Source organism: Monodelphis domestica, chromosome 7 (assembly GCF_027887165.1).
Source record: "Monodelphis domestica isolate mMonDom1 chromosome 7, mMonDom1.pri, whole genome shotgun sequence".
Classification (NCBI taxonomy): Eukaryota; Metazoa; Chordata; class Mammalia; order Didelphimorphia; family Didelphidae; genus Monodelphis; species Monodelphis domestica.
In genome coordinates, this window is record NC_077233.1 from 214,005,254 (window position 1) to 214,019,787 (window position 14,534).

The following is a 14,534-nucleotide window of genomic DNA, read 5'->3' on the forward strand; positions in this document are numbered from 1 at the left end:
TCTTGACTTTCTTCTTCCTTGCCACTTCTAGACTTTGCTTTATCTCTAGACTGTGCTCACTAATTCTGTCTGCTCATTATTCCCTCTTTCCTAATCTTGTGTCTTCATGGACTACTCAATTTAAATTGTGCTCTCCAAAGTGCTGCCACCAGATCCAGTGGTGCTTGCTTTCTTCTCATTTTCTCCTCTGTCATCATTTGACAGTTTTGATCAACTCCTTGCTTTTTGCTTTTCTCCATTCTTTTGGTTTCCTCTGACTTCCATGATGATGCACTCTCATGGGTCTTCTCTTCATCTCTGACTCCTTCATCTCTGGCTCCCCTTTCCTCTTCCTACCCCTTAAATATTTGACTATGTTCAAGCTTCTGTTCTAGGCTCTCTTTTCTTTCTCTGTTCTCTCTTTCTTTGACAATTTCATTCATGTCCATGAATTCAACTGGTTCCTATATATGAATGACTCTAAAACTTATATCTCTAGTACTCCTATCTAGTCATGCTCTTTCTAAATATTAGTAGTATATTTCTATCTACTTACTAGTTCAATGATATCTCAAGTTCAACATGTTCCAGAATCACATATTTCCATCAAAACCTGACCTTCCTCCTAAATTGCCAATGCCTGTTAATCAACACACTTTAAAAAATATTTACTATGCACCAGATACTGTGCAAAGTGTTGGGTATACAAAAAAATAATTAATTTTTAATTCAACTTACACACCATATTAGTTTTCTGTAGCAACAGTAACTTTTCTTGTACCTCTAGTTAAGGCAAGTTTCAATCACCAGCTGAAATAAGTATAACTTCAGATATTTGAATCTCAAAAGCTGAGCCTGATTATTCATTTCAGCATCAAGGAAATCACAGCTCTCAACCAAGTCAGCCTTTTCCAACTAGACTACTTTAATGTAGAAACCATGATCAAGAAAAGCTCCTTATTTTCTAGTTCCAGATTACTTTGATGAGAAAGGAATAGCATAGATACTGTAATATTTGGATGGGAAGGGCATGAAGTAGCATTTCTAGTTCCTCCATTTTTAGCACCTCTAAGTAGTAATAGGAATATTATTATTGAATAGGAAATAGACTAGGTACTTACCAGCTTCTCCTACAAAGACTTCCACTGGAGCACTAGCCGGGCTCTCTCCAATAATATTATATGCAGTCATTATCACTTCATATCGTTTATATTTCTTTAAATCTGCAAAGTTAAAAAAGCAGGAGTAAAAACAATATATAATTTTAACAACCATCTCTCAGGACTATTACCTACTTAAGAAAATACATTTCCTTTTGAACCTTCCCAACACTCACTGAATGAGGGAAAATTTCTTTAGAAGTCTTTCTTGAAGGCAGAGTCATTATGAGAATATATATAAAATCACAACTAGATCATTAACAGTATCACCCTTCTTGCTACTAATCATTAATTAAGCAGCTACATTTCAGGAAGGCATCTTATTTTGTATTCAGAGTCAAGCGCTGCACCAGATTCTTTTTTCTGCTGCATCCTTGGTATATGGATTGCAGAGAATGTTTTTAGCTCAGATATATTATTGGTCCACAGCCTTAGCCAGGTACCATATACATAGTAGGCACTTTGAGTAAAATTGAGTTATAACCAGTACAATGTAAGAAGGGGATGAAAATAGACCAAAAGTTATTAGTTACTCTGTATTATGTTTAAATCTAATTATCTAGGGCTGATTTGGAGGAGAAATTTCCTACTCAGCTTCTTCGTGGTATATTCAACTAATAGATAAAAAAAGTTTAAAATCATGTTTGAAGCCTCCTTGTTTGACTACGTTTACTCCATCAGTGAGTAATTGTTGATGAAGGTCCTATATTTGTGTATGTTCAACTGTATTCAAAGTTGGGCAGGTGTCATATTATTGACACTTTCTGCTTGGGAAGGTGACCGTCCTCTCCACTTCTGGGTTCCCACAATATCATTAGCCTAGTAAAGGTTCAATGAATCTGATTCCTAGATATCCTTCCAGATTCACTTTCAAAGAAACATTGAAAAGGTTCTGCTTACATCTCTGAGCCAGGAGTCCAGCATCTTTCTTTGGTTTCAGATTCACATTATGATAGCTATGACAACTCTGGAATTTGCTACCTTATAAATAATACACAGTCACAGGAAATAGCTTTCTTGATCAGATTGACTTGTCTAGGGGATTCAACAATAGTATTTATTCTACTGGCAAACCATAAGGAACTGAGTCCCAGTCAGGAGGAAAACGGCACATATGTGAGTGAAAGTAGGCATGTGGTTTGTGTGGGGTTTGAGCTTAACTTTTTGGCCTGTTTCAAATATATAATTCAAAAGCCTGTAGCAAACCCTATCTAGTGAGCCATCATCATTATAAAACAGTTGGCCTCTTAACTTTGTTTATTCATTTTCTAACCCAGTGCCCTTCTCTACCAAAAACAAATTCTTTGAGTCCTTCCCTAATCCTTTCCTTGCAGCTGGAAAACATCCTTATGTAAGAATTAAAGGAAAAACAGTAGGATTTGGTTGAAATTCAAAAGGAATTCGAAAGGAGAGGGTAACAAGTCAGATTTCTCTTACATTTAACAACCACAAAGACCTAGAAGTCATTAAATTCCTTTTCCCAGTATCTATTTCTGAATGTTTCCTAACTTTGTATTATTATTATTGTTATTATTATTATTATTTGCAAATGCTGAAAAAGCAGAGAAACCATTAATCCAAGCTAGTTTCTATTTGGTCTCCTGAGAAGGCCAATAGTACTTGCCCAGATTGTTCTTTCCATAGTTACAAAGGTTTTGTGCCAAAGGCAGTGTTCACTTACGTGTTAATTCATACGTTGTTAATGCAGAGCTGCTGTTCACTGTCTTGAAGCTGCTTTGGGCTATTCAGGGCAAGCAAAGCAGAAAGCTAGTTACCGTGCAGGGAAATAGTTATTGTAAATGATGTACAGCAGAGACAGAGGGAAATGATGCAAACCCCAGACAGACCCGGTTCTAGTTTTAGCACTGCAACTTGAAGGGCGATAAAAACCACACTGCCTCCCATAACACATCAAATCATCCCATTCGCCAGGGATTATTGCACTCCTTTATAAAACAGAAAGCCATGCAAATACACGACGTGGGGGAAATGTGTTTATCCTTTGATTAAATGGAACAAATTAGTATTTGACATGACATACATAGCATAGACCCACACTAGTGGAACTCAAAGCTATTTCTGTTGGGGAAATTACTTTTCCAATTACTATGTGGCGTGCATCATTTTCAGCCTGCTCATGCTTAAGTGCAGGGCATTGGTCTTAAAAGGACAGGACAACCCTAAAGCTGAAGGACACTTGAAATCATGGATTTCTATAACATAAATAAAATGATTCACCATCTGTGCTTGTGGATAGAGCATCTCTAGTATCAATAGTACACTATCAAGTTAAAAAAAAACCATAAAACATACACAACAACAACAAAACAACAAAACCAAGAAAATAATTGTCGCCTGTTGGTAATCAGCAAGGGACAGCTAAGGGATATGTCAATATTTCTTTGTGAAGGCAGATGAAGTCTCCCTGAAAAAATCATTTCCCTTCATTAAATTTCCTTTCCAAATTATAACTGGATTAGCTGATCCTGCATCATTGGTACTAAGCCAACTCTAAACCACAGCACTGAAACATGAAAAGAAGGGAAACAGCTGCTATTTAAGTGAGGGGGCCTCTGTTTTTACAGATTATTTGGTTGAAAAGAACCTGGTTTAAATCAAAGGTTACCACCAGATGAGTTATCACGAAGCAGGGGGCATGAAAGAATTATAGCAATAATATTGCAGTAAATATCCTAAAACAAAGGAAGGTAGTAGGAAGCAATATAATATAACCATCAAAACAGTCAAAATGTGGCACCCTCATCTTTCCATTGCATGATAATGTCATAAAGGGAATAGCTATTGTTTGTGACAATACTCTCACAACCTGAAAATGAAAAAAAAAATGGTAATCTTTCCCTGGAGAAAGAATGAGATGGAAAGAGAAGGGGACCTTTAAAGCCATTTAAATCTCTGGTATCATCTCTTTGTTATCATGGCTAATCACCATGTGTCCAGGCAGAACTGAAGTTGATCAGGCAGTTTATCGATGACTGGAGCTTATCTCAGATTCCAAATGGTCATAATTTGCTAGCAACTTTTATAAGTTCTGCCCAGAGGTGTTTTAACTGTACCTGACTAGTCATTCCACTCTATGTAAGTACAGAGTGCTGGTCATGAGGAGAAGTATACTCACGTGTGAGTTCTGCTCTTAGAGCTGAGGGATTTTTAACAGTCTTGGATTCTGTTCCAGGTCCAGTTTCATATTCCAGCTCCCGATAATAGATTCGGTATCCCACAAGAAGGCCATTCAGACTCTCATCCCTTGGTGGCTGCAAAAAGGTCAGATTTTCTTAATGAAGGATGGGAATTGAAATAAAATGAGTGGCCTTCTGTTCCTGATTTCAATGTAAATTAGTCCAGAGTAATCATGGAATGTGAAGTTACACCAGACTAGATAATAGAACTTAGGACAGAAATAATGGGATGAATTCATATTTATTGCAAAACTAGATTTATCACTGCAGAGTGCCATTCATTCCTGGACTGTTATGCCAATGTACAAACTTTATGGAGGAATAAGTTTCCTAATTTTGCAAGATACTTATGTCTTCTCATATAGGTATGTATGTGTGCATGCATGTGCATGCACAGTTGGAATCACTTAACAAAACCAGAAGATAAGGAGATAAAAGTACTTAATGCCTTCTAACAAATAGAAGCCAAAGAAGAATCCAAACTGTAGCAGCTCTTGGGCTATATGTTAGCAGTTATTAGAAATAAGAAACTATAAAAACACAAGGAGCATTGGCCTGAGTATGGGGCATAAATCAAGATCTTCCATAATCTGACCAGATGGAATTTTTCCTTCTGATCAGATGATCTCCCATCTTTTTTTTTTTTAATTTAAGAACCACATCTGTTTTTATTTCATGTTGTACAACAAAGAATTGTGGGTAAGTAGGTGCTTAACAAATTATAAGAATTCTTTTGTGGGTAGAAGTCACTACTGTATGTATATATTTCTACCTGCAACACAAGTATCTGACTGTGGTACTTGGTATTTCTCCGAGATTTCTTACATCTCATTTATTAATTTCCCTATTTTTTAGTATTTGTTTTGGAAATCAGTCAACTAGTTAACATTTATTAAATACCTATTATGTGCCAGGTACTGTTCTAAGAGCTGGAGATACAAAGAAACTCAGAAGACTATGAACTAGGTTCATATGGATGCTGGATCTGGAAAGTCTTTTGGAGAACATCTTTAATCATTCTGCTATCTTCCTTTCCCATGTTACTTCTACTTCCTGCCTTTACCTATGCCCTAGCCTCTCTATTTAATGCTTGCCCATCTTTCATGGCCCAGCTCAAGCCAGCTCTTCCATGAAATTTCCCCTCATTAGTCCAGGTAACAATAAGTTCCTTCTTCTCTCCTTTGTCGCTTTTGTTTACATCATAAAATTAGCCCCATACCATGTATTTGGAGGTGGTGGGATACAGTAGACAGAACTTGGGATGTGGGGTCAGAAGGCCCACTTGATAGTTGTGTGAGGTTGAGCAAGTCACTTATCATTGAGATTCCATTTGTGGTGGCAAAAATACTGGAAACTAAAAGGATGTCCATCAATTGAGGAACGGCTGGATAAATCATGGTATCTGAGTGTGATGGATGGATGAGCTGTTGGGCTGTGAGAAATGATGAAGCAGATGATTATACAAACGAATTCAGAGTAAAGTGAACAGGACCAGAGGAACGACTATATCATAATATCAGTACTGTGAAAAAGAATATGTTTGAGGACTTTATTATGTATAATAAATGGAATAAGTAGATCTAAGAGGTAAGTGTATATTATAACACCACTATAAAAACAGACAACAGTGAAAGCAGTTCAAACTATGAGCAATACAATGACCATCCATGATTCTGGAGGACCAGGGATAAAATAGGCTTGCCCTGGCAGAAAGGGGAGGATGGAGGGTACAGAATTGCATTTCTGGGGGCAGCTGGGTAGCTCAGTGGATTGAGAACCAGCCCTAGAGATGGGAGGTCCTAGGTTCAAATCTGGCCTCAGACACTTCCCAGCTGTGTGACCCTGGGCAAGTCACTTGACCCCCATTGCCTAGCCCTTACCACTCTTCTGCCTTAGAGCCAATACACAGTATTGACTCCAAGATGGAAGGTAAGGGTTTAAAAAAAAAGAATTGCATTTCTATCTGTGTATATTTACACACATATAAGTATGTGTGTGCACACACACCTGTGTGCTTATATATATACAAATATAACATATATATATATACTTAGGTGTTCTCGATATACATACATATATTTTGTTGCTGTTCAGTTGTTTCAGTCATGTCTGATTATTTGTGGTCATTTGGAGTTTTCTTAGCAAAGATAAAGGAGTGGTTTGTCATTTCCTTTTCTAGCTCATTTTGACAAACAAAACGGAGGCAAACAAGGTTAAGTGACTTGTCCAGGGTCATACTGCTAGTAAATGTCTGAGTCAGCTTTGAACTCAGGAAGATGACTCTTTTTGACTCTAGACCAGCATTCCACACATTATGGATCCACCCAGCTGCCACATAGACATGTAAGTATATATGTATATGTATATATATATAGTCATGGAAATAATTTTTTTTGCTTGACTATGCATATTTCTTACAATCAATTTGTTTTTATTTTCTTTTTTATAATGAGGTAGAGATGGGAAGCAGAGAAAATAGATTTCTTTTAATTTTTAAAAATAAGTGGAGGGAATGCTACAATTGTGAAATGTTGTACGTACTTTCAGATGAAGTTATCACATTATTAGTTTTACTTAGCTATTTTACTTGGTTACCAAAATCCTCCTGAAGTAGGAGTAACTGGAGTTTGTAATATAAAAAGCAAAACCCATTAATAAAGCTTTTAAAAATAGGGGAATTTGACTAGATGAACCCTATCTAGTCTGCCTCAAGTTCCTAGAATTTATGATGGGATGAAGAAACTAACGTACGGTAGACACATGACAGATTTTAGCAAAAATGAATGAATGAATAAAAACAAGAGCTCCAATGATAACTAACAGTGCTTTAAGGTTTGCAACATGCTTTACAAACAATAACTCATTTTATCCTTACCACAGTGAGAATTGCTCTTATTTGCAATGATGAGTTTTTTAATATTAGTAATTCCTAATATTATCTCTATTTTACAGATGAAGAAACTGAAACATAGAGAATTTAAGTGACTTGTCCTGTGTCAAAGAACTAGTAAGTCTCTGAAGTAGAATTTGAACTTGAGTCTTCTGGATTTCAAGCTCAAAGCTCTATATATTGTACCACCTAACCTCTAGTGAATATTTTTGAACATCAATGATGTTCAAAGCATTGGGAGCAATGTCTTTGGCCACTGGGATTAATTGCTGAGGAGATAAGACATGTGTGTATATGTATATATATATATATATTTATAATTTTAATATAAGATAAAACAAGGTAAATCCTAAAACAGTGGTAAGGCATACCATAATAGGACATGAAAGGGGGGAAAGTTGTAGAAATGACTCAGGACCCTCAAATTTAAACACATTAAGGCTTTCCACATACTACTCAACTTCTGGAGATAAAAAATTGGAAGGACTTTGTAGTCATCTAGTCAAACCTCTTGATTTTTACAAATGAGGAAAGTTGAGGCTCAGATAAGTTTTTCTGTATCATCTTTGTCTAGGATGATACAGAAAGCAGAATTGATATTTGAACCCAGGTCCTTTGATCTCAAGTCTAACATTTTCCATTAAGTCACATTGGCTCTGGAGGCCACTTTCTGTTTAGGTGATGGGGAATAGGTCATGAGGTAGTATTTGAACTTGATGAATGAGTAGGATTCTGAATGGCAGAACCGAGTGTGAATGAGGGCAAAGTAAATGGAAGCAGGAAAGTTCCATGTCTATTTGGAAAATGATGAAGAGACCAATTTGGCTGGAACATGCAGCATACCTAGAGTTATAATGAGAGATAAGGCTAGAAAAAAGATCAGGGTTGAATGGTATAGGCCTTGAATGTCAGGCTAAGGGAGATTACGGAGGTTTAAATCACTGTCTTATAGATTCCAGCTACCTCTAAGATTTTTCATAGGTTTATACAACTTATAACATTTACTTGAGGAGGGCAGTAGGGGAAGAGAACATGGATTGGAAAATGCAAAATGGAAGGCAAAAAAAAAAACTCCCAACCCAACAAACTTCAGCATGATAGCTGCTTTCCCCTGAGCTAGTATTCCTGAGTCAGAGGCTGGCTGTTTCTGATGGATCCGTGAAATAACATGTTTTTAAATAATATATCTTTATCAACTAAAAAAATTTTGAAAACAACTAAAAATTTATATTTTTGCTGTCAAAGTCTCAGGAGTTTTTCCTATACACTAATTGATGGTGTTAGTTCATCATCATTTCCTTTCTTGTCATAAAGGCTCTGTTCTGGACTCCAAAGATATTTTTGTCCTGGCCTGAGGCGGGGTGGGTAGCTGGGGGTACCTCAGCTGTCAGAACTCCGTGAAAACCAACTAAGTCCTTGGTGTCTGACCTAACTTGAAGAGGTAGGGGCAAAGAAAAAGGAGACTAGGAAGATCAAGGATTTGAAATGAGGTCTCTTAAGCAATAGTGTAGCAATCTAACCCCAGGGTCAATCTTCAAAGCTCTCTCATTGTTCCAGATTACAGACGCTACCACTCAGTAGCACTTCAGTCTCAGCAGAAAAAGTCTTCAGGAAGCCCTCAGGATTGCCTTCCGTGCAGACTCAGAGGCCCACAAAGTGATTACATTCAGTTTCTTTTTTTTGCCTGAAGTGACTCACTTTACCACAGAAAGGAACAGATTTTACAGGATGTTTGACCTAAAAGGCCTTTTCTGGGGATAAATTGTTATTGCTATAGCAGAGCAGCAAAAAAAAAATCTCTGATAATTCATTTCACACATATGCTGGTGCTGAAAATTAAAGGCAAAAAGAGTTCCCAGAGGAGTTGGGATATTGATGGGAGACCTATAGAATGCTTCTGCTCTGGGAGGGCCCCAACAGACTTTATAGGTATGACACAGAAAAGAACACGGGCACTGTGGTTCTGCCATGTTCCTGTCTTTCATTCACTACAAGGGAACAATACCTTCCATTATGCAAGAAAGTCTGGTGACTGATTTTTACTGAAATGAAAGGGAAATTATGAAAGGGCAGAATTATTTCATTGAACGTTGCTCCAGTGGGTACTTTCATTGTTATAAAACATGTAATGAGCAGAGGATGGGTCTCCTATTTACAGGAGAAGGAGAAGAGAGATCACAAAATGAGACGATTATGTATGACAAGAACACCGAATGAGTTAACTTCTATTTTGCATCTGATTTTTCCTACCAAGAAGACTGATCTTCAGATGGGGTTGAGGGAGGGGGCACAGAATTAAAATGATTAACAGAAAAATGAAGCCCAAGATAAGTGATGAGATGGTAAGAAGGCACCTAATGTCCTCAGTGAGCTCAAGTGTCCAGGCCCAGCCCAACCAAATCCCTACAAACTTATGGAATAGGTCATGGTGCTCACTGAGTTGCTATTATACATTTTAAACAATTCATAGAGAATAGGAAAAGGCAGGTTGATTTGGAGGGGGGAAAATGTTCCTGTTTTCAAAAAGGACAGATTTTAATAAAGGAGATTAAAAAAAAAAAAACTAGACTTCCGGTCAAGATGGCAGCTTAGAGAAAGCTAAAGTTCAGATCTCCGGAAAACCCTTCCTGACTGATCTCAAACTATAACTCCTAAGGCGCCGAAATTCAAGACGATCAACAGCATAGACCCTGGGAACCCTCCTCCTGGACCTGGACCCGGATCAAAAGGTACGGCCCCCCTCAAAAGCCAGAACCCGAGATCACTGGGACCTAAGAGGTAGGAGAGCAGAGTCCAAGGCTCCAGGAAGCCGCAGCCCCGCCCCGCTCAGAGAGCAGAGTCATTTGAAACAACAACAACCCTCAGGGCCTTCTATCTGAGTCCCAGTGAAAGTCACTGCCCTCAGAGCTCCCCCCCCCCCAAGACAGCAACCCTCAAGGAGGGCAAGACAGCCTCACGGGCTGGATCCTGCTATCCGAGTCTCAGTGAAAGTCCCTGCCCTCGGAGCTTGGGGAAGCTGCAGCCCATCCCCCCGCAGGCCAACGAAACAGCCTCACGGCCAGCTATTCTGAAGGCAACTTCCGGAAAGCAACCCGACCCAGAGAGCCAGGGGAGAGTGTGGCCTCCTGGTCCGAACCTTCCATTCCAGTTCCAGTGAGGCATATTCAGTTTAACCCAGGGAAACCTCATAGAACCGACAATCTGCCCAGGACTAAAGCCTCTGAACAACAGACAGAGATAAGAAAAGCTAATCCTCCCCATTCAGAGATGGCAAACTCCACAGAAGCACAGAAGCCCCAAAATACCAAGAAAAAATAAGAAGAAAGGGGCGACTTTGGACATGTTCTATGGAGCCAAAATACAAAATACAGAGCAGATAGAATATGATATACAAGAAAGTGCTCCAAAATCTTCCAAAGGAAATGGAAACTCTCCACAAACCCATGAAGAATTTGAATCAGAAATGACCAAAAAGATGGAAGCCTTCTGGGAGGAAAAGTTGGAAATAATGCAAAAGAAATTCACGCATCTACAAAACCGGTGTGATGAAACTGAAAAGGAAAACCAGGCTTTAAAGGCCAGAATCAGGGAGCTGGAAGACAACGATCGTGTAAAAGAGCAAGAATTAATAAAGCAAAGCCAAAATACCAAGAAATTAGAAGAGAACATAAAATATCTCACCGACAAGATGACAGATCTGGAAAATAGAGGGAGAAGAGATAATTTAAGAATAATTGGACTCCCAAAAAAGCCAGAAATAAACACCAAACTGGACATGGTGATACAAGATATAATCAAAGAAAATTGCCCAGAGATTCTAGAACAAGGGGGCAATACAGCCACTGACAGAGCTCACAGAACACCTTCTACACTAAACCCCCAAAAGACAACTCCCAGGAATGTAATTGCCAAATTCCAAAGCTATCAAACAAAAGAAAAAATCCTACAGGAAGCCAAAAAAAGACAATTTAGATATAAAGGAATGCCAATCAGGGTCACACAAGACCTTGCAAGTTCTACTCTGAATGATCGTAAGGCATGGAACATGATCTTCAGAAAGGCAAGAGAGCTGGGTCTCCAACCAAGAATCAGCTACCCAGCAAAACTGACTATATACTTCCAAGGGAAAGTATGGGCATTCAACAAAATAGAAGACTTTCAACTTTTTGCAAAGAAAAGACCAGAGCTCTGTGGAAAGTTTGATACCGAAAATCAAAGAGCAAGGAATACCTGAAAAGGTAAATATTAAGGAAAGGGGAAAAATGTTATCTTCTTCTTTTACTCAAACTCTCTTCTATAAGGACTACATTTATATCAATCTATGTATACTAATATGTGGGGAAAATGTAATGTATAAATAGGGGGTAAAGAAAGACCAAATAGAATAATCGTTCTCATACAAAGATTCACATGGGAAGGGGAGGGGAAGAAAACTCCTATAAGAAGGAGAGGAAGAGAGGGGGGGGGGGCCTTTTTACTTAAACCTCAATCTCAGGGAAATCAACTCCGAGAGGGAAAAACATCCAGATCCATTGGGATCTTGAATTCTATCTTACCCAACAAGGGTAAGGAGAAGGGAAAACCAAGGGGGGGAGGGGGAGAGGGAGAACAAAAAGGGAGGGAAAGAGAGGGGGGAGGGGGAGGGAACAAAAAGGGAGGGACTAAAAAGGGAAACATCAAGGGAGGGGACAAGGGGGACTGTTTCAAAGTAAATCACTGGACTAAAAGGTAGAGCCGAAGAAGAAAAGGTTAGAATTAGGGAAGGCAATCAAAATGCCAGGGAGTCCACAAATGACAATCATAACTTTGAACGTGAATGGGATGAACTCACCCATAAAACGTAGACGAATAGCAGAATGGATTAGAATCCAAAACCCTACCATATGTTGTCTTCAAGAAACACACATGAGGCGGGTTGACACCCACAAGGTCAGAATTAAAGGATGGAGTAAGACCTTCTGGGCTTCAACTGATAGAAAGAAGGCAGGAGTGGTAATCATGATATCTGATAAAGCCAATGCAAAAATAGACCTGATCAAAAGGGATAGGGAAGGTAATTATATTTTGTTAAAAGGGACTCTAGACAATGAGGAAATATCATTAATCAACATGTATGCACCAAATAATATAGCACCCAAATTTCTAATGGAGAAGCTAGGAGAATTGAAAGAAGAAATAGACAATAAAACCATACTAGTGGGAGACTTAAACCAACCATTATCAAATTTAGATAAATCAAATCAAAAAATAAATAAGAAAGAGGTAAAAGAAGTGAATGAAATCTTAGAAAAATTAGAATTAATAGACATATGGAGAAAAATAAATAGGGATAAAAAGGAATACACCTTCTCAGCACCACATGGCACATTCACAAAAATTGACCATACATTAGGTCACAGAAACATAGCACACAAATGCAGAAAAGCAGAAATAATGAATGCAGCCTTCTCAGATCACAAGGCAATAAAAATAATGATTAGTAATGGTACATGGAAAACCAAATCTAAAACCAAATGGAAGTTAAACAATATGATACTCCAAAACCGTTTAGTTAAAGAAGAAATCATAGAAACAATTAATAATTTCATCGAGGAAAATGACAATGGCAAAACATCCTTTCAAACCTTTTGGGATGCAGCCAAAACGGTAATCAGAGGTAAATTCATATCCCTGAATGCTTATATTAACAAACAAGGGAGAGCAGAGATCAATCAATTGGAAATGCAAATGAAAAAACTGGAAAGCGATCAAATTAAAACCCCCCAGCAGAAAACCAAACTAGAAATCCTAAAAATTAAGGGAGAAATTAATAAAATCGAAAGTGATAGAACTATTGATTTAATAAATAAGACAAGAAGCTGGTACTTTGAAAAAACAAACAAAATAGACAAGGTATTGGTCAATCTAATTAAAAAAAGGAAGGAAGAAAAGCAAATTATCAGTATTAAAGATGAAAAGGGGGACAGCACCTCCGATGAAGAGGAAATTAAGGCAATCATTAGAAATTATTTTGCCCAATTATATGGCAATAAATACACCAATTTAGGAGAAATGGATGAATATATACAAAAATACAAACTGCCTAGACTAACAGAAGAGGAAATAGAATTCTTAAATAATCCCATATCAGAAAATGAAACCCACCAAGCCATCAAAGAACTTCCTAAGAAAAAATCCCCAGGGCCTGATGGATTCACCAGTGAATTCTATCAAACATTCAGAGAACAGTTAATCCCAATACTATACAAACTATTTGACATAATAAGCAAAGAGGGAGTTCTACCAAACTCCTTTTACGACACAAACATGGTACTGATTCCAAAACCAGGCAGGTCAAAAACAGAGAAAGAAAACTATAGGCCAATCTCCCTAATGAATATAGATGCAAAAATCTTAAATAGGATACTAGCAAAAAGACTCCAGCAAGTGATCAGAAGGATCATTCACCATGATCAAGTAGGATTCATACCAGGGATGCAGGGCTGGTTCAACATTAGGAAAACCATCCACATAATTGACCACATCAACAAGCAAACTAGCAAGAACCACATGATTATCTCAATAGATGCAGAAAAAGCCTTTGATAAAATACAACACCCATTCCTATTAAAAACACTAGAAAGCATAGGAATAGAAGGATCATTCCTAAAAATAATAAATAGTATATATCTAAAACCATCAGCTAATATCATCTGCAATGGGGATAAACTAGATGCATTCCCAATAAGATCAGGAGTGAAACAAGGATGCCCATTATCACCTCTACTATTTGACATTGTACTAGAAACACTAGCAGTAGCAATTAGAGAAGATAAAGGAATTGAAGGCATCAAAATAGGCAAGGAGGAGACCAAGTTATCACTCTTTGCGGATGACATGATGGTCTACTTAAAGAATCCTAGAGATTCAACCAAAAAGCTAATTGAAATAATCAACAACTTTAGCAAAGTTGCAGGATACAAAATAAACCCACATAAATCATCAGCTTTTCTATATATCTCCAACACAGCTCAGCAGCAAGAACTAGAAAGAGAAATCCCATTCAAAATCACCTTAGACAAAATAAAATACCTAGGAATCTACCTCCCAAGACAAACACAGGAACTATATGAACACAACTACAAAACACTCGCCACACAACTAAAACTAGACTTGAGCAAATGGAAAAACATTAACTGCTCATGGATAGGACGAGCCAATATAATAAAAATGACCATCCTACCCAAACTTATTTATCTATTTAGTGCCATACCCATTGAACTACCAAAATACTTCTTCACTGATTTAGAAAAAACCATAACAAAGTTC

At 37.8% G+C, this 14,534-nt stretch overlaps 1 protein-coding gene across 1 annotated transcript in view; it reads right to left on the reverse strand.

The window, feature by feature from the left end:
- The window catches only part of SDK1 (sidekick cell adhesion molecule 1), a 1,320,044-nt gene that overhangs the window by 112,545 nt on the left and 1,192,965 nt on the right, over window positions 1–14,534 (reverse strand). Inside the window, 3 exon segments of the mRNA XM_007498416.3 lie at window positions 1,101–1,202; window positions 2,821–2,880; window positions 4,276–4,411. Coding sequence (XP_007498478.2) covers window positions 1,101–1,202; window positions 2,821–2,880; window positions 4,276–4,411 — 298 coding nt within the window.